We start from the raw sequence: 26,376 nt of genomic DNA on the forward strand, positions 1-26,376 counted from the left end.
GTTGAATGCGGTGGTGCTGGCGGGGGGGAGTCGGCCCAGTGGCAGAGCGTGCAGGGATCAAGCGGCCCACTACTGACACCGGCCCTTCTGGCATTTGCCAGAAGTGCCCAATGGCCAGTCCGGTCCTGCTGTGTACTGATAGTTTTACACTACATTAGATAGAAATGAGCTACTTTCCTTAATCTAAAAGATAAAACATGATGTAATACTCGGCACAGGACCGTCAGAGATCACACACTTATTTATAGGCAGCGCTCCTACCTGGTTTATGATGTGATCTGTAAAACATTGCAATGTTCTGTTCTGTGGTGGAATGTGGAACCTGTGCTGCTCAGATTTACTGCAGATCAGTCACCTTGCTGTTAAGGTACCGTCACATTAAGCGACGCTGCAGCGATACAGACAACGATGCCGATCGCTGCAGCGTCGCTGTTTAGTCGTTGTGTGGTCGCTGGAGAGCTGTCACACAGACAGCTCTCCAGCGACCAACAATGCCGAAGTCCCCGGGTAACAAGGTAAACATCGGGTTACTAAGCGCAGGGCCGTGCTTAGTAACCCGATGTTTACCCTGGTTACCATTGTAAAAGTAAAAAAAAACAAAACATACATTCTGGTGCCCGGCGTCCGCTTCCCTGCACTCCTCCTGCATCCTGTGTCAGCGCCGAACATCTCCGGCATCTCCCACAGAGCGGTGACGTCACCGCTCTGCTTTACGGCCGGCACTTACACAGGATGCAGGAGGAGTGCAGGGAAGCGGACGCCGGGCACCGGAATGTGAGTATGTGTTTTTTTTTTTACTTTTACAATGGTAACCAGGGTAAACATCGGGTTACTAAGCGCGGCCCTGCGCTTAGTAACCTGATGTTTACCCTGGTTACCAGTGAAGACATCGCTGGATCGGTGTCACACACACCGATTCAGTGATGTCAGCGGGAGATCCAGCGATGAAATAAAGTTCTGGACTCTCAGCAACGACCAGCGATCTCACAGTGGGATCCTGATCGCTGCTGCGTGTCAAACACAACGATATCGCTATCCAGGACGCTGCAACGTCACGGATCGCTATCGTTATCGTTGTAAAGTCGTTTAAGGTACAGTCACACTAAGCGACGCTGCAGCGATACAGACAACGATGCCGATCGCTGCAGCGTCACTGTTTGATCGCTGGAGAGCTGTCACACAGACCGCTCTCCAGCGACCAACGATGCCGAGGTCCCTGGGTAACCAGGGTAAACATCGGGTTGCTAAGCGCAGGGCCGCGCTTAGTAATCCGATGTTTACCCTGGTTACCAGTGTAAAATGTAAAAAAACAAACACTACATACTCACCTTCGCGTCCCCCGGCGTCCGCTTCCTGCACTGACTGAGTGCCGGCCCTAACAGCAGAGCGGTGAAGTCACCGCTGTGCTGTGCTTTCACTTTACGGAAAGTCAGTGCAGGAAGCGGACGGCGGGGGACGCGAAGGTGAGTATGTACTGTTTGTTTTTTTACATTTTACACTGGTAACCAGGGTAAACATCGGGTTACTAAGCGCAGCCCTGCGCTTAGTAACCCGATATTTACCCTGGTTACCATTGTAAAACATCGCTGGTATCGTTGCTTTTGCTGTCAAACACGGCGATCTGACGACCAAATAAAGTTCTGAACTTTAATCAACGACCAGCGATATCACAGCAGGATCCTGATCGCTGCTGCCTGTCACACTCAACGATATCGCTAGCCAGGACGCTGCAATGTCACGGATCGCTAGCGATATCGTTTAGTGTGAAGGTACCTTTATTGCTGCATCTATGCCGAATAGCTATTTCAGAAGTGTGAACACCCAGTCTACCATTACCACCATGTTTTAAATGTGTGATTGTCATTAAGTAAAGCTTTAAAAGACAATCTTCCACCACAAATAACACATGGCCAAGCTACTCTAATGGCTGTATAGGGGAAAATATGTGGATTTTGAATCTGTAAATTTTATCTTTGTCATCAGCTACATTACCCCACAGAAAGTCAGAAACAGACTGTGCCCTACATGCTACTGCACACTCCGGACTCCCAAGCTCAGATAAACTATGAGCCAATACTCCTAACTGCTTTATTACCATTCAGCGCAGTCTGTTCACAGACTTACTGCAAAGCAATGAGGAGTATATAGCAGTTTGGGATATGTGTCGGTAGGGACAGATCACCCTTAATGCTGGGTGCCAATTAATCCCAATTCATTAAGTCTGAAGTTGTACAAACCAGTCTTAATGAAGGGGAGTAATGGGTTTGGATGCACCTAATTCATTGAGGGTTGTATGTCACTTACTGAAATATATGCATCTTACAAGTGCTGTGCACTTCCGCCAGGAATGTTCTCTAGTCAGGGATTGGAGTACACTTTTGGCGTAAGTTAGACCAATAAACTAACTTTTCAGGAATTAGAGCAGGAGATGTTGCCACGACGCATCCTGACAATTTGACAAAAGTGGTTGGCGGTGTAAGAACGGCAAAAATCACAAATATTTTTTTCAACTTCCAAGTTCCATTTTTTAAGGTGTTTATGCCATAATTCTGGTGTAAACATCTTAATGAATAGGGTCCAATATTCCTGTCAATACAGTGAAGTGGATGCAAAGAATAAAAACTATTCTCAGTGTGGCATGGAACGTGATAAAATTTATAATAGTTGTCATCATTTTAGGCTAGATAGATCAAAAATGGAATTTATATTTAATCAGTGTTTCCATCTTATAAAGTAATAGCATAAAGCTGCATCCACACATAATTGACCCATAAATCCCCATATTTGCAGTTTAGCTCTTAATATATTTCTCTAAAAAAAGATTTGCCATGTATATTGTCATCACTGATCCTTAGGCACTTTGGCCTCGATTTATTATTTTGGTGTGCATTCCAGGATTCTGTCCTAAAACACATTAAATCACAATATTTTTTTCACAACTTGGAAATTGCCCCAAAATAATGTGGGGGTGATTAATCAAGACTGGCGATTCTCTCGCTGGTCTTGAGGAGGGAGCATTTTTGAGTAGACCCTATTGATTTATTAAGCGGCTCATGCCTCTTAACGAATCAGGTGAGACTCGTAGTAGCGTGTGATGCCATGTACGCCTCGACACATCTTACTCTAGTCCCTGTTGGGGTAAGCTTTGTGGCATAGTGAACACCGCCACTCATCGTGAATTTGACGAGAGGGGGTCACAATGTCCTGCCCTGCCTTGCTGCGCCCACTTTGTCGAGGCTCGGGTGAGATGGGCATGAACTTGCCAAATCACATTTTTGCACAACCTCTTTTGAAAACTTTTTCTGGCAAAAAAAGCTTTGGTAAATCACAGCCCCTCCTGTGACTTTTGGCATTTACGCTCCAGTCCTGGTCAGCTACATCAATATGGGACTAGCTATTCATGCCATACAAATTCATGAAAATTGATGCCACTTTATGGTGTAACTTATTCTAGAAATCTTTGGATGGAGATTTCTGGCGGTGGCGCATGACAGTTTAGAGAAGCACTTAGCACATTGAATAATGCGCGCCTCTTAATGAATTATGCACGTTCTCTAGCAAACCTGTTAATTGAGACTGGAGTGCACAATACTAGTCCTAATTAATTGGTATTTTTGTGTGCAGCCATATATAGTAAGGGCACAAATCAGGATGGATTCCATAATATGGATTCATATAGCATAAATCTATAACATAATTGTAAGTGTAAGCTCTATTTCTGTTCCTGTTACAAATTTGGTACCATGCAAAGTCAACAACATTGTCATGCTAATAACATTTTCGCTAAAAGTCATTCGACCACTCAATGCTCGTATTCATGATGGATTGTATTACTCACAAAAACCAAGAACCATCCAATAACTTTGGGTTTACGAGGGCAGTATCGATGTACTTGGGATTATAGGGTTTGTCAATGTGGTCAAAATAATATGTAGTGTCTCTTTCACAGATCGGCAGCCCGGTCTTCCAGTGGAAGCGATCGCGGCAGCAGTGGTGGTAGGAGCGCTTATAATCGCGTTTGGAATGTTTGCAAGAAGAGACCAAGTATTTAAAGCGGTGAGTATTAAAATACTATGAAAAAAATAGGATTTATCATAAATTGAATGAGATGAATAGAATTTGTATTTATGTATATATACAGTCATGAGAAAAACTAAGTACACCACAAATTTCAATTCTATGTTATTTTTACATATCAAGACACAATTATAAAAAATGGTCCTAAACTAGGTAAATACAACCTCAAATACTCACATAACAAATTACACTCTGCCACTATCTAGTTAACAAAATGTAGACCAAACTGCAGAAGCAGTGTGTGAAAAATTAAGTAAGTAGAGTGTAAGTAGCGGCTAAGTGTGGCTTATCAAATGACCTTAAGTGTTCATCAGCAAGTATGACCACCTCTTTCTTTAAAAGCAGAAGTTTTTGTAGTTTGCTAATCTGAAGCAATCAGGTATGTGTTAACACAGTGCAAAGGAGGAAATACATAAGCAGTTATCTAGAAGAAGCATTTGTTGCTGCCAATAAATCTGGAAAGTGTTATAAGGTAATTTTCAAACAATTCAGGGTCAATTATTGTTAAAGATTATTCACAATCAGTGATAAAGATTATTCACAAGGGGAAATCATTCAAATCATTAGCAATACTCCAAGGAGTAAAACATCCCAGCAAATTCCCTTCTTGCTCAGACCACGCAATGGTCAGGGAAGTTGCAAAAAAAAAAAAAAAGAAGCTAAAATAAGACTCTAAAGGCCTCAGTGTGTTAAATGTTCAAGTTCATGACAATTAAAAAAAACTGGACAAGTATAGAATGTTAGGAAGAGTTGCAAGGAGAAAGCCTCTTCTTCCTAAAAAGAACACAACGGCACAAATGAAGTTTGTATCTGAACAAATCACAAGACTTCTGGAATATATGTCTTTTGGACAGACAAAACCAAAGTGGAGATGTTTGGCCATAATGAAATGTAACACTTTTGGCTAAAACCAAGCACAACATATCAGCACAACCACAACATATCAGCACAACCACAACATCACAACTGTCTGGTGGTGGAGGGGTGATGATTTGGTCGTGTTTGCAGCCACAGGAACTGGGGGGCTTGCAGCCATTTAGTATACAATGAACTCTTCTGTATAACAAATTATTTTAGAGTCAAATATGAGGCTATACTTCCAAAAGATAAAGCCAGACCAAAACTGGGTAATGCGATGGGGAAATGATCACCAGCACACCAGCAAATCTATAATCAGAATGTCTGAAAATGAAAAGTATCAAGGTGTCGTAATGACCCTTTCAAAGTCCAGAATTCAGCCCGAAGTGGCCGGGTCTTAGGAGAGCGGGGCATAAAAGAAGGCCAACAAACCCCAATAAACTTAAAGGGAACCTGTCACCACGTTTTTGGAAGATGGGATAAAAATAGCGTTAAATAGGGGCAGAGGTGGGCGTTACATTAGTGTGTGTGTTATGCGTTTATTACCCACCTAAGTTGCCGAAATAACTTTGCAAAGTCTCCGTTTTCGCCTGTCAATCAGGCTGGTCAGGTCGCATGGGCGTTGTCTTCCCCCAGATTTGGCGTAGTTTTCCGTTGGTGGCGTAGTGGTGTGCGCATGCCCAAAGTCCGGAATCCTCTTCCAGGGGATTTAAAATAGCGCGGTGTTCGTTATTGCATTGGTGATCGGTGGGCGCGGCCATCTTCCTTTGGCCGCGCGTGCGCAGAAGCGGCGCTCTGCTGGCCGCGGCTTCAGGAAAATGGCCGCCGCGATATCCATCTGCGCACGCGCGGCATCCCGCGGCCATTTTCCTGAAGCCGCGGCCAGCAGAGCGCCGCTTCTGCGCACGCGCGGCCAAAGGAAGATGGCCGCGCCCACCGATCACCAATGCAATAACGAACACCGCGCTATTTTAAATCCCCTGGAAGAGGATTCCGGACTTTGGGCATGCGCACACCACTACGCCACCAACGGAAAACTACGCCAAATCTGGGTGAAGACACCACGCCCATGTGACCTGACCAGCCTGATTGACAGGCGAAAACGGAGACTTTGCAAAGTTATTTCGGCAACTTAGGTGGGTAATAAACGCATAACACACACACTAATGTAACGCCCACCTCTGCCCCTATTTAACGCTATTTTTATCCCATCTTCCAAAAACGTGGTGACAGGTTCCCTTTAATGTTGTAAAGAAGAGTTATCTAAATTCCTCCAGAATGACATGAGAGACCGATTCATACAGAAAATGATTGCTTCAAGGTTTTTCTGTTAACAGTGGTTCTTCAAGCTATTGATTCATGGTGGTGTACTTAATTTTCTCATACTATTTCTGCTTTTTGGCTTAGTTTTTTTAATAAGAAAAAAAAAAAGACAGTGCATTTTTCATATGTCATTCTTCAGCTATATTTTAAGACTTTCTAGGGACCAGAATTTTTTTATTTATTATATTCTTATATGTAAAAATATAGAATTTAGAGGGTGTACTTAGTTTTTTTCAGGACTGTACTTACAATGCTCAAACAAAATTGAGAAAAGGCTTAAATCAAACATTATATTTTGATCAATGAAAGATCCAAATAAAAAAAATCTGATATAAATTGTATAATTTGTTGGCAACAAAATGACGTATCAGTGGTTAGTGGAAATCAAAATCATCACCCGATTGAGGGCTGGATTCCAAATTCCATGAAGATTAAAGTAAAAAATTGTAAATAAAAAATGGATTTTATTTGCTTGAAATTACACCATGGAAACTCATAATTTGAGTCAATAATGTTTATGGCACACACATGCCTGTATGCACTCCTGACAACATCTGGTCAAGATACTGATGATATGACAGATCTCCAAGTTCTGGATCAGGGGGATCAGTGAGCTAGTGGATAGTCTGTGGCACTATTTGGCAGTGTTACATAATGTCCCAGCGGTTCTCAATTGGATTCATGTCGGGGGAACATGAGGGCCAGTCAATGGCATAAATGTCTTCATCATCCATCAACTACGCATGAGGCTGCGCAAAGTCCTGCACAACGACTAATCCATGGCCCCCACTGCACCAGCGTAAGGGTTGACAATGGCTCTGAGGATTTCATCCCAATATCTAACTACTGTCATGGTAGCATTGGCTGTCACGTGGAGGATTTCATCCCAATGTCTAGCTGCTCTCAGGGTACCATTGGCTGTCGCATGGAGGATTTCATCCCAATGTCTAGCTGCTCTCAGGGTACCATTGGCTGTCGCCTGGAGGATTTCATCCCAATGTCTAGCTGCTCTCAGGGTACCATTGGCTGTCACGTGGAGGATTTCATCCCAATGTCTAGCTGCTCTCAGGGTACCATTGGCTGTCGCCTGGAGGATTTCATCCCAATGTCTAGCTGCTCTCAGGGTACCATTGGCTGTCGCGTGGTGGATTTCATCCCAATGTCTAGCAATTCTCAGGGTACCATTGGCTGTCGCGTGGTGGATTTCATCCCAATGTCTAGCAATTCTCAGGGTACCATTGGCTGTCGCGTGGAGGTTTGATCATGCAATGTGGTCATGCTGGATGAGGTTGCAGGCGGCATATCGTTCACCACAACATCTCCAAACTAGTTCATGTCTGTCACATGTTATGTCAAGAGAACTGAGAGCCAATGGTAGATTGCCAATTTTGGTGTTCTACGGTGAATTACAGCCGAGCTGCACAATGCTCGGATGTGAATAGAGCTCCCACTACAGAATGTTTCGTCCCACCTGCCACCCTCCTGGATTCTGTTAATGTCAACTTGGTAAAAAATAAGCAGATCAGTAAGTCGCTGAACAGCATTTTGTAGGACTCCGGCGGTGCTCCTTGTGTTCCTCCAGACACAAAGGAGTAGATGCCAGTCCTGCTGCTGGGCTGATGCCCTTTTACTGCCCTGTCTAACTCTCCTCATGTAATGGCCCATGTTCTGATATATGCTCCTTGCTCTTGAGTATGTTATAGAAGTCACAGCAAATCTTGAGAGGACAAGTATGGATGTGCCATCCTGTAGAAAGGAGCTGAACAACCCATGCAACCTGAAAGGGTTGCTAGTACCACCTAATGCTACCAGTAGTGACAGCGACACTGGCAAAATGCAAAACTAGAGAAAAATCAGTTAGGAAGGATAAGGAGAGAGCAATTGTCTGTTGTGGGGGGGGGGGGTCTTACTGTTGTCTCTCTAGTGCAGCAGAGCAAGTAACATTGATTCACAATGGTTTCTGCTTCCCACCTGGACAGATTGATAGCCATTGTCTACAATTCACTTGTGGTTATACTATGATGCTTCCGTGTTCTCATCATAATTCTGAGAAGTGTAGATGTAAAAAGCACAGGCAAAAATAATTTTTTATGCAGTATAATCTTTTATCGAGGTGGTAAAACCACTATTATTGAGCTTTGAGAAGATGGTAATTATTCAAAAATATGCTTCATAGTTTAATATAATCAATTTAGACCCATCTAAAAAAAAAAGTGATCTGGGAATTACTATCACATATGGAAGTAAGAGGCGTATATTATAGTGTAGTTAGCCCTGCATCTGACGTACTATTGCCTAACCTCATATTATTCTAAGAACTTCCAGCCATTTCTGGGTGCTCACACTTCTTTAAACTGAGCAGAGCATTGTCTCAAGTAGAAATTAACCCGGATCAAATTTACCAGTGAAGTAACAGAATATTCTCCATAACTGAACATGATGCGTTCGCAATTCTTTGGTCAATCTGTTGTATGGAGATTTCCCTTGTAATATTAGTGGCATTTTGTTCTAACATGTGACATCTAATAGCTCGCATTCCCAGAATATTCAGTTGTCCTACAAAAAGTCGCTTTCACAACTGCAGGATTGCTTCTTCACAAGCGCACATAGGGCCTGGTTCATAGACTGGCATTGTACTCGCCAGTCTTAATAAATGGGTGGTTTGTAGTCAGATACATATAATTGATTAGGAGAGTAACCCCTTAGTTAATTCTTTGCATCTTAACTGTGGCATGCCCCCAGGGTTGGACTGGGGTGTCTGGGGCCCACTGGGGGAATGGATTCCAGGGGCCCACCCTACAGCTATACGCAAATACCTGTTAGCTGTTATCATTGTTATAGTGGAGCGTCGACTGTAAAACACAGACAGCTCCTGCACATCTACTGTGCGCCACCATAACTGGGATGTACAATTACGGTAGTTTGCATTAAAGGGTTCTTTGATTAAAACAAGTTGTCACCAATCCACAGGTCAGGTAGGTGATAACTTATTGATCATTGGAATCCAACCATTGGAAACCATACCGATCGAAAGAATGGGGAACTTTTGTCCTTGACAGGGCACTTTTATCCCCATTTTAAAATGGAGCGGCAGATGGGATGTCTGACCGCAGCTCCAGTCATCCTCTTTCAGGGCTTCCAGAAAAAGCCAAGTGCAGCCACTTAGGGAATGAATGGATCAGTGGTCGAGTTGTACATGCCGCGCCATGCTAATGGGGATAACAGTTGCACATTCTGCAGATCGGTGCAGGTCCCAGCAGTCGGACCCCCACCAATCAATAACTTATCACTTATCTCTTGGCCACTTTCACACATTCAGTATTTGGTCAGTATTTTGCATCAGTATTTGTAAGCCAAAACTAGGAGTGGAAAAATCAGCAAAAGAGTATAATAGAAACATATGCACCACTTCTGTATTTCTCATCCACTCCTGGTTTTGGATTACAAATACTGAGGCAAAATACTGACCAAATACTGAATGTATGAACATGGCCTTAGGATAAGTGATTAGTTGTTTACACCTTAGGACCACTGTAAGTGCATATCTGCTACTGTGTAATAGTCACAGGACAGGAAGGGGTTAAACAGCTAAGTATTTAATCTCTATTGGAAATCAAGAATCTTCCCCTTATTCATATCAGAGAGAACAAGTAACCTCCATAAACAACACAATCCACTTTACCAAGACCAATAATACCACATACAAGGAACAATTACCGCCACACTGTTACCAGACTACATATTATCACCACACAGTGACCAAATAATACCACATACAGTGGATAAATACCGCAACACCATGACCAGACCACATATTACCACCATATAGTGGCCGAATAATGCCACTTACAGGGGATAAATACTGCTACGCCGTGTTCAGACCAGACATTACCATCACATAGTGACCAAATAATATCACATACAAGGTATAAATACCACTACAGCATGACCAAGTCACATATTACCACCACACAGTGACCAAATAATACCACATACAGTGGATAAATACCGCAACACCATGACCAGACCACATATTACTACCATATAGTGGCCGAATAATACCACTTACAGGGGATAAATACTGCTACGCCGTGTTCAGACCAGACATTACCATCACATAGTGACCAAATAATATGACATACAAGGTATAAATACCACCACAGCATAACCAAGTCACATATTATCAGCACACAGTGACCAAATAATACCACATACAGGGGATTAATAAAGTCACACCATGACCAGACCACATATTACCACCGCATAGTGACTGAATAATACAAAATACAGGAGAGAAATACCACCATACCATGACCAGATCACATATTACCCTCACATAGTGACTGAATACTACAATACTAATCCTTAATAAAAAAACAAAACACAATACTGATAACAGAGATCACCAGTGACATTATACACAGGAGCTCTATTTATAGTATCTGTGTATAGGTAATACAGTCATGATCACCAGTGATTTTACAGTATATTCCTAGTTCCTGTGTATATAGTATACAGGTAATACAGTGCCTATCAGTGCTATCATGCACAGGAGCTCTGTATATAGTGTACAGATAATACAGTGACCACCGGTGATATTATACACAGGAGCTCTGAATATAGTATATAGTGTCAGGGTACAGGAAACACGCTGACTCACCAGTGATGTCTAGAGTTGAAGTCATTCATCTTCACTTTCTTCTTCATCATGTGCAGACTGCCATCACTTCTTCACTCCCAGACTCGTCTATGCAGAAAATAAGACACCATTATCTACAGCTGATTGCTTCCAGAGCACATTCCCCACTTTTGTACACAACTTCTACACTATGTCAGGTGAAGAAAAAAAGCGACAAAGTGCTGCCCTGCACAGTAACAGGACCCCCTTTTTGTCCCCCTCCTCCCATGGAAGGCAGTATCCTTGAAAGAACATTAAATTACAGCGGTAATAATGTCCCCTGATTGGCCCCTACAATAATTATGTCACCACTTGCCACCATAAACCAATAATGTATGTTCCTCATACTGACCCCCATATACTAGGTATGTCACCCCTTTAATAAGGTCCCAGATCCTGGGCCCCTTTATTTAATGTCCCCGTCCTAGGCCCATGTTGCAGTCATCCTGGACCCCTTTGTGCACTTTAACCCCTTTACAGCCTATGATGTACATATACAGGCGCTTGACCTATCAAAGCAGAGCGCCCTGTCACAGCTGCAATCAGCGTTCATCTTGACTCCAAAAATATAATGCTACATAGAGTATAATGAGCCCCATATAACGCTCCATACAATATAATGGGCCCCATATAGTGCTCCAGACATCATAATGGGCCCCATATAGTGCTCCAGACAGCATAATGGGCCCCATATATTGCTCCATATAGTATAATGGGCCCCATATAATTCTCCATAAAATATAATGGGCACCATATATGGCTCCACACAGTATAATGGGCCCCATATAATGCACCATACAGTATATGGCTCCATACAGTACTGACTACATATAATGCATTATACAGTATAATGCACACTTTATATAATACCATAGAGTATAATGGCCCCATATCTTGCTCCATACAGTATAATTGCTCCTTACAGTATATAATGACCTCCATACAGTACATAATGGTCCCTATATAATGCTCCATACAGTATAATGGGACCCATATAATGCTGCATACATAAAAAAAAAAAATCAAATACTCACCTTTCCCATTCCCTTCAGGTCCATTCTCCTCAGCATTTTCTGACTCTCTGTACTGGTTGGCACAGAGTGCGCTGTAGTGACATCATTGCCCCCTCTGCCCTGAGACCTGACAGAGTCAGAAGACGCTGAAGATACTGCTGGAGCTGTGGGGAATGAGGAGAGGTGAGCATTTATGGGGTGCCCACGCTGGCATCGGACTCCCCTGACAGGGGCTTCATAGCATGCTGGTGTCCCCGATGGCACGTGGGCCCACCTGTTCACCCAAGGTCTTGGTGCTTGCCTGTGTGCGCTTGGTTGGTGACGCTGGCCCTGGTCGTCGTGGCGGGTCAGGTATGCGTGCTTGCGCCTCTGCCTGCATTTTAAAGGTCCCTTCTCCCTCCTTTTTTTTGCAATCCAGTTCACAGAACTGTCTTGGTAACATTAAAACTTTCGGCAAATATGTTCTTGTGTGAGAATAGATATGTACAGCAATGCTCATAAACTAGATTTGCTCCAATCTGACGTAATGCCTTTCATTTAAAATAAGTGTGAGGCAGATTCTCAGGGAGATCTATGTTCAGCCCATAGATCTTAACAGCTTATTTACATACTAGAAAAATGTGGATTTCTCTAGATTAATACATTGGATCGCAGATATCAAGTTGTAATTTTGTTCAACGTCCTATGATCTACTGTACATGCCCATATAGACGGCTTAGGAAGGTTGTTGATCTTACTGAGAGATTCCCTTTAAAACATGCCAATGACTGAGCTGCACAGGAGACTAGTTGGACAGGTAGGTCCCCAATGACTTGTCCCCACCTGCTATCCTGGAGTGACCGATTTATCTCTATGTGCGTATATGGAAATATCTGTCACTCCTGGGGAACAAGCGGGGAGAGGCCGCTGGAGACCCACCTGTCCAACTAGTCTCCCATGCGACTATTCTGAGTAGTAGACAACCTTTTGGAAGTCCATTTACACTGGAAGATAATCAGTAATGAGTGTTCATTGGACCACTGGCTTCCTACCAGCCAGTTTAAATAGGTTACCCAAAACGCTCTTTCGTCAGGTAAAATAACTTTTAAAGGGGTTGTCCAGCACTATGAGATGCGCATGCTGTCACCATTCCCCTGTATTTTTCAGTTGGGATTTTTCACTCAGCTTTTCAATTTGTAAAGAATAGAGAGAAGCCAGAGAAGACTAGTTGGTATGTGACCACAGGCAAGCAAATCTCACACATGCCATCATGTGACAACCCTCCCACATGGGGAATTGAGGTAGCATGCACAGAGCATGCAGGATTTGGCAGTGTGAAATCACATATAACACCTACAGACTTTTTTTCTGAGACTGGATAACTCCTTTTAGCTTACTTAAAGGGAACCTGACAGCTGATACATACTGATTGATCCACAGGCTGCATGTTTCAGACACCAGCTGTAAGATTTCAGCCAGATCTATCTGGTGCTCCTGCGTTTTAGAGATGTTGCCCTGGAGTAACATGGCTCTCACAAGAAGTGCATGCAGGAAGATACCTGTCAATCCAGGGCAGCGGGCCGGGAGATGCCACCAAGTACCCGCCTGTCTGACTAGTCGGGAGTGCTATTAAGGTGTGTTTTACTCTGAAACTGGTCTTTTCTCAACTAGTTTTTGTGACCCTGCGCTATTTGCAACAAAGCTTTTGATAGTTCTGCGATTGTGCCCCAATATCTTAGCAATTTCAAGAGTGCTGCTCCCTCTGCTCCATGGCACCCACCAGCCCCAATAGGGTCACGATCTTCACAGCTCCTTGCGCTAGTTCCATGGTACCCACCAGCCCCCAACAGGGTCACGATCCTCACCGCTCCTTGCGCTAGTTCTATGGCACTCACCAGCCCCCAACAGGGTCACGATCCTCACCGCTCCTTGCGCTAGTACCATGGCACCCACCAGCCCCAATAGGGTCACGATCCTCACCGCTCCTTGCGCTAGTTCTATGGCACTCACCAGCCCCCAACAGGGTCACGATCCTCACCGCTCCTTGCGCTAGTTCTATGGCACTCACCAGCCCCCAACAGGGTCACGATCCTCACCGCTCCTTGCGCTAGTACCATGGCACCCACCAGCCCCAATAGGGTCACGATCCTCACCGCTCCTTGCGCTAGTTCCATGGCACCCACCAGCCCCAATAGGGTCACAATCCTCACCGCTCCTTACGCTAGTTCCATGGCACTCACCAGCCCCAATAGAGTCAAGATCCTCACAGCTCCTTGCGCTAGTTCCATGGTACCCACCAGCCCCAATAGGGTCATGATCCTCACAGTTCCTTGCGCTAGTTCTATGGCACTCACCAGCCCCCAACAGGGTCACGATCCTCACTGCTCCTTGCGCTAGTTCTATGGCACTCACCAGCCTCCAACAGGGTCACGATCCTCACCGCTCCTTGCGCTAGTACCATGGCACCCGCCAGCCCCAATAGGGTCACGATCCTCACCGCTCCTTGCGCTAGTTCCATGGCACTCACCAGCCCCAATAGAGTCAAGATCCTCACAGCTCCTTGCGCTAGTTCCATGATGCCCACCAGCCCCCAACAGGGTCACGATCCTCACAGCTCCTTGCGCTAGTTGTATGGCACTCACCAGCCCCAATAGGGTCACGATCCAGAGAATATGGACGATAACACAAAAACTTTTTCTCCACTCATGGTTAGTGGTTGGGTGAAGCCATTTATTATCAAGCGACTGGACTGTGTTTTCGCTTTTAAATCATAATGACAACCCAAAACATCCAAATGACCCATATTCACATGAAGTGTAAATACTATTGTTTTTTTTCTGATGCAGAAAGTCTGTTGCTTATAACAGTTTAATCAATGTCCATATGATCTCATGAACACTCAGGTCTGTTGTGAGGAATTTTTTTTTTTTTAGCATTTTTCATTCCATTTTTTTTTATCAATTGAACTCGGTAGTGCTGCTCCCTCTGTACAATTTTTTTTTTTACTATTCAGTCAGTTAAAAAGTTTTTTACCCATTTTGCCTAAATGGAAAAAGGAAAGCAAGTTGCCTAAAAATTCTGCACATCTTGTTAAAGGGTGTTGTAGGGCTTATTCCCCCCATTACATAAATACCCATCACCTGATCTGCTTCATCCAATAAGCATTCAAGGTTACACAGCGCGGAGTTGGAAAATCTGCATACAAATGATATGGTCGAAATCATCACTGCTTAATAATTCTGCACACAGTGTTATATATGGACCATGATGTACCTACGTCCATATGCGTTTACGCACTTGCGGTATCACTCAGAAAAACAAAAAATTATTTCTCTGTCCCATGTACACCACGTTATAGGAATATTTCTATAGACGTCTTCAATGAAGACATCCCAGAGTGACACATGGGGACTTGACGTGCCACCACTCAAGCTCCATACACATGATCCAGGATGAGCTTGCTTATGGTTGTATTTCATTAGTTTCAACAAGTCTTGCTAAGCTGGAACGAATAATTTTCATGTGACCAAAAAAAAAACAAAACAGCCAAAGGTATGTGCTCTAATGGATTAACGTCAGATCTAATGATAACAGCCGTCCGGTGTCCATGTGAAGATTGGTTGCCCTAGTTAAGGTTCATAGTCACGATGTGAACTCATCCCCTTGGCTCAGGATCCTTGTACTTCTCAGCTTGACTTGCTGTGTCTTGCTGGGAATGTTCTGTGGCTTCTCTCCTACTCAGTGCAAACTAAATTATGACGCATGACAATTAATTATATAAGTGGAAGGTTGAAAATAGGTCACGATCCTCACAGCTGCTTGCACTAGCTCTATGGCACCCACCAGGGTCACGATCCTCACAGCTGCTTGCACTAATCTTGTGCATCCACCAGCCCCAATAGGGTCACGATCCTCACAGCTGCTCGTACTAGCACTATGGCACCCACCAGCCCCAACAGGGTCACATTCCTCACAGCTCCTTGCGCTAGTTCCATGGCACCCACCAGCTCTAATAGGGTCACGATCCTCACAGCTCCTTGCGCTAGTTCTATGGCACTCACCAGCCCCATTAGGGTCACGATCCTCACAGCTCCTTGCGCTAGTTCCATGGCACTCACCAGCCCCAATAGGGTTACTGTTATGAACTGGTGGCCTAGGAGCAGCATGGACGAGCTCTGGAGTAGGTGGCCTCTATGCTGACCGCAGACCCTGAACTTAACACATCAACTATAAGTAGCCGTGGGATGTTCCTGTCACTCCCTAGACACCTCGTCACGGCCGGAGGACTAATTACACCTAAAGAAAGAAACATGAATACTATCTTGCCTCAGAGAAAATTCCCAAAGGAAAGGCAGCCCCCCACAAATATTGACTGTGAGAGGAGAGGGAAATTACAAACGCAGACTGAAAACAGAATTTAGCAAAGGAGGCCACGCTACCTAGAAAGAAAAGACAGGAAAGAGTACTGTGCGGTCAGTATAAAAAAATACTACAAAATCCACCACAGAGAATACAAAAATCTCCACACCTAACTAAAGGCATGGAGGGTAACTCTGTGACTCCAGAGCTTCCAACTTGGCTGAGTAAATCTTAACACAGACCAAGCTGGACAGGAAAAAAAATAGCAATTCACAGAACTATTAAGTCCACCGCATGTGGACTGCAAAAACAGAGCCAGGACTTATCTTTGATGATTTGGACAATCCAGAAGGAGAAACCAAGCAGAGATGTGGATCCCTAGAAAACAATGGACAACTGGCACTCACTAAAGGAAGGAGCCAGACTAAATAGCCCCGTCCAAAGTAGAAGCAGCTGATGACTGTTGTGAAGGACAAACAGCAGCACTACCACTTATAACCACCGGAGGGAGCCTAAGAGCAGAACCCACAACAGAATTCACAACAGGTTACGATCCTCACAGCTGCTCGTACTAGTTCTATGGCACCCGCCAGCCCCAACAGGGTCACGATCCTCCCAGCTCCTTGCGCTAGTTTCATGGCACTCACCAGCCCCAAAAGGGTCACGATCCTCACAGATGCTTGTACTAGTTCTATGGCACCCACCAGCCCCAATAGGGTCACGATCCTCACAGCTCCTTGCGCTAGTTCTATGGCACTCACCAGCCCCAATAGGGTCATGATCCTCACAGCTGCTCGTACTAGTTCTATGGCACCCACCAGTCCCAATAGGGTTACGATCCTCACAGCTGCTCATACTAGTTCTATGGCATCCACCAGCCCCAATAGGGTCATGATCCTCACAGGTCCTTGTGCTAGTTCCATGGCACTCACCAGCCCCAATAGGGTCACGATCCTCACAGCTGCTCGTACTAGTTCTATGGCACCCACCAGCCCCAATAGGGTCACGATCCTCACAGCTCCTTGCGCTAGTTCTATGGTACTCAGCAGCCCCAATAGGGTCACGATCCTCACAGCTGCTCGTACTAGTTCTATGGCACCAACCAGCCCCAATAGGGTCAAGCCCCCAATAGGGTCACGATCCTCACAGCTGCTTGTGCTAGTTCCATGACACCCACCAGTCCCAATGCTGCACGCATGGGCTCACATAGAGCCAATTGGCAGCTGTTATTATATTATTTTTTCCCATGCCAGAAAGGTTTTAATTGCCACAAATTTTAATGAATACCTTACACCTGAAACTTCACCCTTCTGTTTGGTCTTGCAATGTATGTATTAATATGGTGGGTGTAACTACAATAAAAGTCCATGTACAGCAACGTTATTTCATCCTTATTATGGAACATATTTACTGTACATTACATTCATGATATTTCATACAACAGGTTAAATGTACAATTGTGCTCAAAAGTTTACATACCCTGGCAGAATTTTTGCTTTTTTGGACATTTTTCAGAGAATATGGATGATAACACAAACTTTTTCTCCACTCATGGTTAGTGGTTGGGTGAAGCCATTTATTGTCAAGCGACAGTGTTTTCTCTTTTAAATCATAATGACAACCCAAAACATCCAAATTACCCATATTCACATGTAGTGTAAATACTGTTGTTTTTTCTGATGCAGAAAGTCTGTTGCTTATAACAGTTTAATCAATGTCCATATGATCTCGTGAACACTCAGGTCTGTTGTGGGGATTTTTTTTTTTTTTTTTTTTTTAGCATTTTTCATTCCATTTTTTTTTTTATCAATTGAACTCGGTAGGGAGCCTGAAAAGCAGCATATAAAATCACTATCGTTTTTCAGCCCAGAATAGCAGAGATTCTGCATAAAAAAAAAAATACTGCTTAAAATCTATAAATAAAGCAGATTGCTATTGTGTATGTTGGATTGGACACCTGCGGAAAACATGCACAAGAAGTTCAGCATGAAAAAAAAAATGAGGCAGTGAAAATTAATTTTTTCACCGACCAAATATGTGTAAAAAAAAATTTGCAGCATGAAAATCATATGAGACTTGTCCATTCAAGTCTATGTGTGCAAGAAATAAAATAATTGGATTTCATACAGAGACGATTTTTACAGACACATTGCAATTGTAACTGGACACTGTAAATGGTCATGTAAATGATCAATTGCTGCTCCTGTAAAAAATTTGATTGCACACATTGTTGTGGGGAAAAAAAAAAAAAAAAGAAGTCTCACTTTTGTGTATGAAACTCTGGATGATTTTCATACTGTCATGTGAACATATCGCTGGGATAGGCCATTAATACCGGATTGGTGGGTGTTTGTCTCAGCTACTGAAAGAGGCCACTTTTCTCATGCGAAAGTTGCAGCTGCTTCGATGTTTACTCCAGCCTTTCAAGTGGTTGGGACTTTCGCCACTTTTTTTTTTTTTTTAAATAACTGAGTGTTTATTGAATTTTAGAATAAGAATTACATGGTAAAAATACAGAAATACAAAATATAAAGCAGGGCTCTGGAGTCAGAATCAGTAGAAAATGGAGTAATAAACTTGGTACACTAGTACCATGCAGGTTGTGATGTAAATGTTTTCATAATTTGGGAAGTTATGAAATGTCCTATAAATGTCTGTTCTGTTCCTGATCTAAGGATCTCCGTTTTTAGTTGAGATGAATCTGTGCTGCACTTTATGTACATGCTCAGTAGTGACCAGTGCTGTGGAGATGAATCTGTGCTGCACTTTATGTACATGCTCAGTACTGACCAGGGCTTGGGTACCAGAGGATTGGCTTACCTAATCCAGAGCCCTGCTTTCCACATATTCTGTAGTACTGAACAATGAGACAACCATCAGTGGACACTGGGAATAAAGATGAGGACCAGACAGCCATTTTCTAAAATGAATCTGTGCTGCACTTTATGTACATGCGCAGTAGTGAGGCAGGGCTGTGGAGTCAGAAATCAGGGAAATTGAGGCGTCAGATTCAGAGTCAGTGGTTTGGCTTACCAACTTGACAGCCGTGATATAAAGTAACATTTGTAACTTTCGAAACAGAAAGCTACCATAAGAAAAGGTGAATCCGGGACCCGAACATCAGCAGCCCAAGTTCAAACTAAGGGAAACATACTGGGAGAAAGGGGAAGGGATATAGCCGCTCAACGTACACTCTGAAATCCACCCTGCAAACCATATTTATTAACAATCCCTCTGAACCCAGTCTGTCTCCCAACGGTTCCAGATGCCTCAAAATGAGTGTTATCTAATAAAGCTGTAAGATATACAAGATCTATGAAGCATAGAATAACAGGAATGCAACTGTCTTACAGTGGTTGGGCCAATCTCCATTTGGATGTTAATAAACATCTTGCAGTAGGAGCTATTAGGACCTATGGTCAATCTGGACCGCCACCATTTTTTTTTTAATGGGAGTATTGCAACTGTGTTACACCTAAATGGGAAAAGACTGAAATACCTTACATTGCCAGTAAGAATAGTACATCTCCTATGTATGTAAAAAAAAATAATCTTACGACCACATTCAAAATTATTATTATTATATGGCGTTTAGAACCATTTTTATATAAGATACTGGTAACATGAAACATTGAAGGAAATTTCACACATTCCACAATTGGTAACCGCTTGTTTCTTTTTGCAGTGCAAGAAAGGTCATCATGAGACCGCGATGTAGACAAACCTCTGATGTTGCACTGATGCATTACAACATTCTGCCTTCGACTGCTGGATTTATAGAAAGAGAAGCCAATGATTTCCATAAGGATTCCATGTCTATATTCATTAATGCAACTCCTTTTGTAAGAAACTTTATGCCAGTAACATCTGTTCTGAACTTACCCTTTAAACTAGACCAGATGAAAGACAGGGTCACCACCCCGCTGGTTTACAGGAATTGGTTTACAATGCACCCTTAGATGGGGGGCTGAGCCAGGATGGGCAGTGAACTTCTCAGTAAGTACATTGCCATTAAACTCATTCGCAGCATGACTCATGGACATTACAAAACCATCTATTCTCTAATTATTATTGATGTCACATTGTGAATTGCAGTAATTGCGACAGATACTCTCCATAAAATACCGCTCTATTGCCTTCCCAGTATGGGTTTAAGGTTGACCTATTTGCCGATTTGGCAGAGGTGGATTTATGGGGACTTTTTTTTCAGCAACTTCTTGATACATTTCCAAATTATTATAAATCCAAACTTACTATTACAAAACAATGGCTTTGATGAAATATTAGTAATAATAATATCCACTCTAGAGGATAATATATTGGGAAGCAAGAAGTACATTTACCTGGAACTTTAATCCGGTTGCAGATGAGACCCAGATTCAACATCCACACAACAAACGTAGAACCAATCAGAGCCTTGGATTATAACCAATTTCTTTGAAGTTTATAGAAAACTTTTGGTTCAGAACTAAATGGCCCTTTAGCTTGTAACTTGGATATCTCAAGCTTTCTCAGCTAATGCATAGGAAGTACTAATGAGTGAACGTGCTGAAATAAGGTGTTATCTGAGTATGCTTGTGTGCTTGAAATATATGTTCGAGTCCCTGCAGCTGTTCGACAGCCACAAACATGCAGGGATCGCCGTTTGATAGGCAATCCCTGCATGTGTTGCAGCTGTCTAACAGCCACGGGGACTCAAACATATTTTTTAAGCACGTTGAAGTCACTCGGTTAGCACACGAGCATGCTCAGATAACACCTTATACGAGCTTGTTCGCTTATTAGTAATAGGAAGTAATATATCTACCGCACACAGGTGCATTATTTTCTTAATTAAGTCTATAGAAGTGCTGTAATCATTAGCCAAGAGATCTGGAGATTTCCATGCCATCATCCATAAAGGAAAATTGATAATTCATTTTCAAAATTGCCAAATCTGGGGTAAAATCTGTATTCTGTGATGACAGATTGTTACATTACTGAGATTGCTACTGATAAGATCCTACTACCATACTTTATGTAGTCGGTAGAGGGAGGAGTGAGCGGATAGAGACAGCACCTCCTCCTCCTCCCGTCTACATAGAATCTTATCAGTAGCGGCTCTCATCTATCTCAGTAATGGGAAAGTCTCTCTTCACTAAATACAGATATTACCTTAGAACTGAGAATTTTGAAAATGACTGGTCAATCCTGTCCGAGAAAGAAGTAGATTTCTCTGATATTACAAAGTTTCTTATTTTCACGTGTTATTGATTTATTGAATAAAAATTAAAACGACGGTTACTTTAAGTGCTCATTTTAGCAATTAGAAGCCTCTCACCCAGCCAGGTCAAACCTCCGGCTTTGGACTGATGAGGGGCGCACACTCTGAGGCTGAGAAAGACAAACGGACAGACACCGCCTACCGGAACTCACAAAGCATGAGAGAGAGAGACAAAAGAAGAGGGTGTAAAATAGGAACCAATATCTCTATACGATAGTAAGTAAACGTGAATGATGAACATGAATTATTGTATTATGGATAAAGTGAACAGACAAGTATAAAAGATTTGAAAAGAACAAAAAAAAAATAACTTGGTCTCCACAAAATAATATGTAGAATCTCTAACAGACCAATACTAAGCTAACAATGTCACAATAGACGGGCAACCAAAAATGCAAGATTAAAAAAAGGAAGAAAGAAAGCAACATGATGGCTGTAGTGAACCAATAGATCACATAGGTAAGAAATAAGCATATATAGAGATAATACAAATTACAGATTCAATAGGGCAGGAGATCTAATGGTGCTACCTAGATTGGATAGGGTATGACCCCACACGTTGCGCCAACAAATGTGGCTTCATCAGGGGTATCCCTCGGTCATCTTCTTTTGTCTCTCGGGCACACATCCTGAAACATGTCTGCAAATGAAGTGTCTGGTTTGGCTTCTTATCCCAACTCCTATAGCAAGGCTTGTTAAAGGGTCGATACAGACTTAAGGATTGCTACATCCAATAGGTGGCGCTCGAGTTCAAGTCTTCTTTCTTTCTGAAGAGTCCTCGCTTTTGGACTCATACTATGGCACAAGCTAAGTTGTTAAAGCTAGGGATACACTTTATGAATTCTCCATCACCTAACAATACTTGGATTACAGGTAGCTGTGTGCTCAGGAAAGGTTCTTCATCCCATAGAAAGGTGTTATCTAATATAAGAATCTAATATTCTGTGTTTAGGCAATGGGTTTTGTCTTCATTCAAAGACCGCTCAATCAAGATTTACACACTCTGCTTTTCTGGATGTAGACAGAATAGCCAAAGAGTTTACTGTCCTGGACCTGGTGGAATTATATTATAAACTCATTTTATGAATGGAAAATAAACACTAGATGAGTGAACAAAGTGTACATAAGAGCTTTAGGCTCAGATTCATCATTTGCATTTTTTAAGTCACTTTTTTTTTGGTCTTGTGGTTTTCATTGACAAATTCTTTAAACTTATGCACATGCATCTTGAATTTTGAACAAAATACAAAATATTTATTTTTGTCTTCGACCCGCTTTAGAACTTTTTAAAAACAAAAACTTGCATATTTTTCAAAATGGTGCAAAAATTGCCACTTGGGAGGAGAGAGGGGTAATGGAGGGGTAAAAGGCACAAATCGCTTGATGAATTTGTTGCAAATCAAAAAGACGCTAATAGAAAGGCATTCACACCAAAAATCAATGACAGTGCAATAATAAATTGGGCCCCTAGTTCCTTGTTTTTGCATTTTTGCAATATTCTAGCTAATGTCATTTTATAATCCCATTCTGTAGTTCCTGTGGCGATGGAGACTATAGGAACAGAGAAACTGTTCCTATAGTCTCCATCGCCACAGGAACTACAGAATGGGATTATAAAATGACATTAGCTAGAATATTTGCCTAAAGGGATACTTTGAAAATAGTTAAGACATTTTTGACACATTCACACAGTGTTTTTTTTTGTGGATGTTAAAGCAGATCCATTACAAAATTCACATCAAAGACTATTTCGTGTTTTTTTTTTTTCCATGCAAGATGTTCACTTTTCTCCAGCAGATGGCAGACAACATTACATGCAGACAGGGAAAAGCTGCACAGCGCCATGCTCCTCTCCTCACTGCTGATGGGACTGACCGGTCCTGATCACCAGCTCCTTTTGTGGAATAAATCCCATACTGACAGCTTTCATGGCCCCCACAGTACATTCCTCCACACACAGTATGCTGCCCACTCAACGCCCACATACAGCTACACATTCCCCCCAGTATAATGTCACCACAGGACCATTCCCCCCCACCCCACAAACAGTATGACATCCCAAGAGCTCCCCACACACAATACATGCTTATTCCTACATATATGCCCACACAGCAAGATGCCCCCAAGCCCTACACACAGTATGATGCCCGCATAGTATGATGTCTCCTCAATATATTCCCTTGCACACATCATGATTTCCTCACAGTAGGATTCCTCCACAAACCCCGACTCAGTATGATGCCCTCAGCGTACATTCACACACGGTTTTGCTACATCAACATATACATTTACACAGCTCTGCTTTATAAACACACATACAACTACACAGCTTTATTACACCAATACATGTACAGTTATCCTAAATCACCATTCATACAGTCCCCCCCCAAAAAAAAAGTTGTCATAGAAGCAAGAAGAACTGGCCCAGAGACCAAAACAAATTTGCCAAGGGAGCATGAAGATATTGTCCAAGGAGCAAAGAATATTTCACTAGGGAGAAAATGAATTTGCTCAATGAAAAAAAAAATTTGCCGGGAGAGTTTTTTTTTTTTAAATTTGGGAGAAAAAAAAATAAAGAAAATTGTTATTAAAATGGGTCCACATCCCGTACTTCCAACCTTGCATACAGAGCAAATTCGGCAAGCCTCCCAACCAGTAGCAGAGCTCCCAGGGTGGTGGGGGCAGAAGGGGCAGTCACCCTGGACCCCTCACTCAGAGAGGCCCACCTGGTGCAACCACCACAACTGTATCAGTGTATACAGTACGCCGAAACACAAACTGTGGTAAAGCATGGAGACACTGTATTCCTGCACTACTGCTGTCTTTTCTGTAGGCCACAGCTCAGGATAAGGGTGCAGGCCCGCGGCCTACAAAACGACAGGCTACTACACTGGATGAGTCCTAGGTGGAGGAGCAGCGATATGGTGACATCATCATGCAAAGACTCCCAACATCCTGTGCGTGACCCAGCACGATGACATCATGTTGGTCCACCCACGTCTTGCCACTGTTTGCTAGCTGAATAGGCAGGATTGGGGGTTTGACGAGTATATGTTTAATTATTGTTTAAAAAGTACTTGTAGGAGGACTGTGGGGGCACCATGCCGTGTGTGAGGTCTTATACTGTGTATAAGGAAGCACCCTGCTCTGTATAGGGGCGTTACACGGTGTAAGGAGTACTTTGGGGAACATTATACCGTGAGGACTAACTACTGTGGGGGCACCATACAGTACAGGGGAGCATTAGAGTGTGTATAGGGTGCTATGGGCATTATACCATGTATAGGGGCTGTAGTAGTATGTGTAGAAGTGATTCAGAGGCATTTTACTGTGTGAGGACTACACTGTGTTCCAAATTTTTATGCAAATTGGATTTAGGTGTGATAAAGATTTAATTGTTTTGTTTTTCAAATAAACTCGTGGATGGTTTTGTGTCTCAGGGATCAATGGATCACTGAAATCAATCTTAAACACATGTGATAATTGGTTTTCCAGGTGATTCTAATTAAAGGAAAACTACTTAAAAATGATGTTCCACATTATTAAGCAGGTCACAGTTTTCAAGTAACATGGAAAAAGGATCTCTGTGCTGCTGAAAAGCATCAAATAGTGCAATGCCTTGGTGAAGGGATGAAAACATTACAAATTTCCCGAAAACTTAAGCGTGATCATCGTACTGTTAAGAGATTTGTGGCTGTATCTGAGCACAGATGTGTTTGTGCTGATAAAAGCATAATGATTAAGATTTCTGCCAGGCAAGTTCATCGGATTAAGAGAGCAGCTGCTAAAATACCATTACAAAGCAGCAAACAGTTATTTGAAGCTGCTGGTGCTTCTGGAGTCCCTCGAACCTCAAGGTGTAGGCTCCTTCGAAGGCTTGCTGTGGTGCATAAACCTACTATTTGGCCACCCTTAAACAGTGTTCACAAGCAGAAATGGTTGTATTGGGCCCAGACATACATGAAGACTAATTTGAAAGCAGTTTTGTTTACTGATAAGTGTTCAGCAACCCCGGATGGTCCAGATAGATGGAGTAGTGGATGATTGGTGGATGGCCACCATGTCCCAACAAGGCTGCAACGTCAGCAAGGAGGTGGAGGAGTCATGTTTTGGGCCAGAATCATGGGGGAACAGCTGGTAGGGCCCTTTAAGGTTCCTGAAGGTGTGAAAATGACCTCTGCAAAGTATATAGAGTTTTTGACTGACAACTTTCCTCCATGGTATAAAAAGCAGAAATGTGCCTTCAGGAGAAAAATCATCTTCATGCTGACAATGCACCATCTCATGCTGCAAAGAATACCTCTGAGTCATTGGCTGCTATGGGCATAAAAGGAGATAAACTCATGGTGTGGCCACCATCTTCCCCTGACCTCAACCCTACAGAGAACCTTTAGAGGATCATCAAGCAAAAGATCTATGAGGGTGGGAGGCCGTTCACATCAAAACAGCAGCTCTGGGAGGCTATTCTGACTTCATGCAAATAAATACAAGCAGAAACTGTCCAAAAACTCACAAGTTCAATGGATGCAAGAATTGTGAAGGTGATATCAATGAAGGGCTCCTATGTTAACATGTAACTTGGCCTGTTAGGATGTTTTGGAGTTAAATAGCTTTTTTGTTCAGTGAATGTGACCTCCTAATGCTGCAAATTCCACAAATGAGCATTTTCAGCTCTTTAAAACAAATCAAATATTTAGAAATTCTACTGTGCCTAATAATTTGGAACAGTGCATTTTGAGTTTTTATTAATTTTGGAGATTATACTGTTATCATTGGGAGGTTTCTCCAATAAAATTCAATGTATAATCTAACGGGTGATGACTTTT

At 42.7% G+C, this 26,376-nt stretch overlaps 1 protein-coding gene across 2 annotated transcripts in view; it reads left to right on the forward strand.

Annotated features, from left to right (window-relative positions):
- The window catches only part of TMIGD1 (transmembrane and immunoglobulin domain containing 1), a 46,679-nt gene extending 25,109 nt beyond the window's left edge, over positions 1–21,570 (forward strand). For both annotated transcript variants that reach the window (XM_077294270.1, XM_077294271.1), the window contains exons 5-6: positions 3,950–4,056; positions 19,973–21,570. In XM_077294270.1, coding sequence (XP_077150385.1) covers positions 3,950–4,056; positions 19,973–20,005 — 140 coding nt within the window. In that variant the 3' untranslated portion in view covers positions 20,006–21,570. The remainder of the gene's footprint in view (positions 1–3,949; positions 4,057–19,972) is intronic.
- Positions 21,571–26,376: the final 4,806 nt, after the last annotated feature.

Source organism: Ranitomeya variabilis, chromosome 3 (genome assembly GCF_051348905.1).
Source record: "Ranitomeya variabilis isolate aRanVar5 chromosome 3, aRanVar5.hap1, whole genome shotgun sequence".
In the NCBI taxonomy this organism is placed as follows: Eukaryota; Metazoa; Chordata; class Amphibia; order Anura; family Dendrobatidae; genus Ranitomeya; species Ranitomeya variabilis.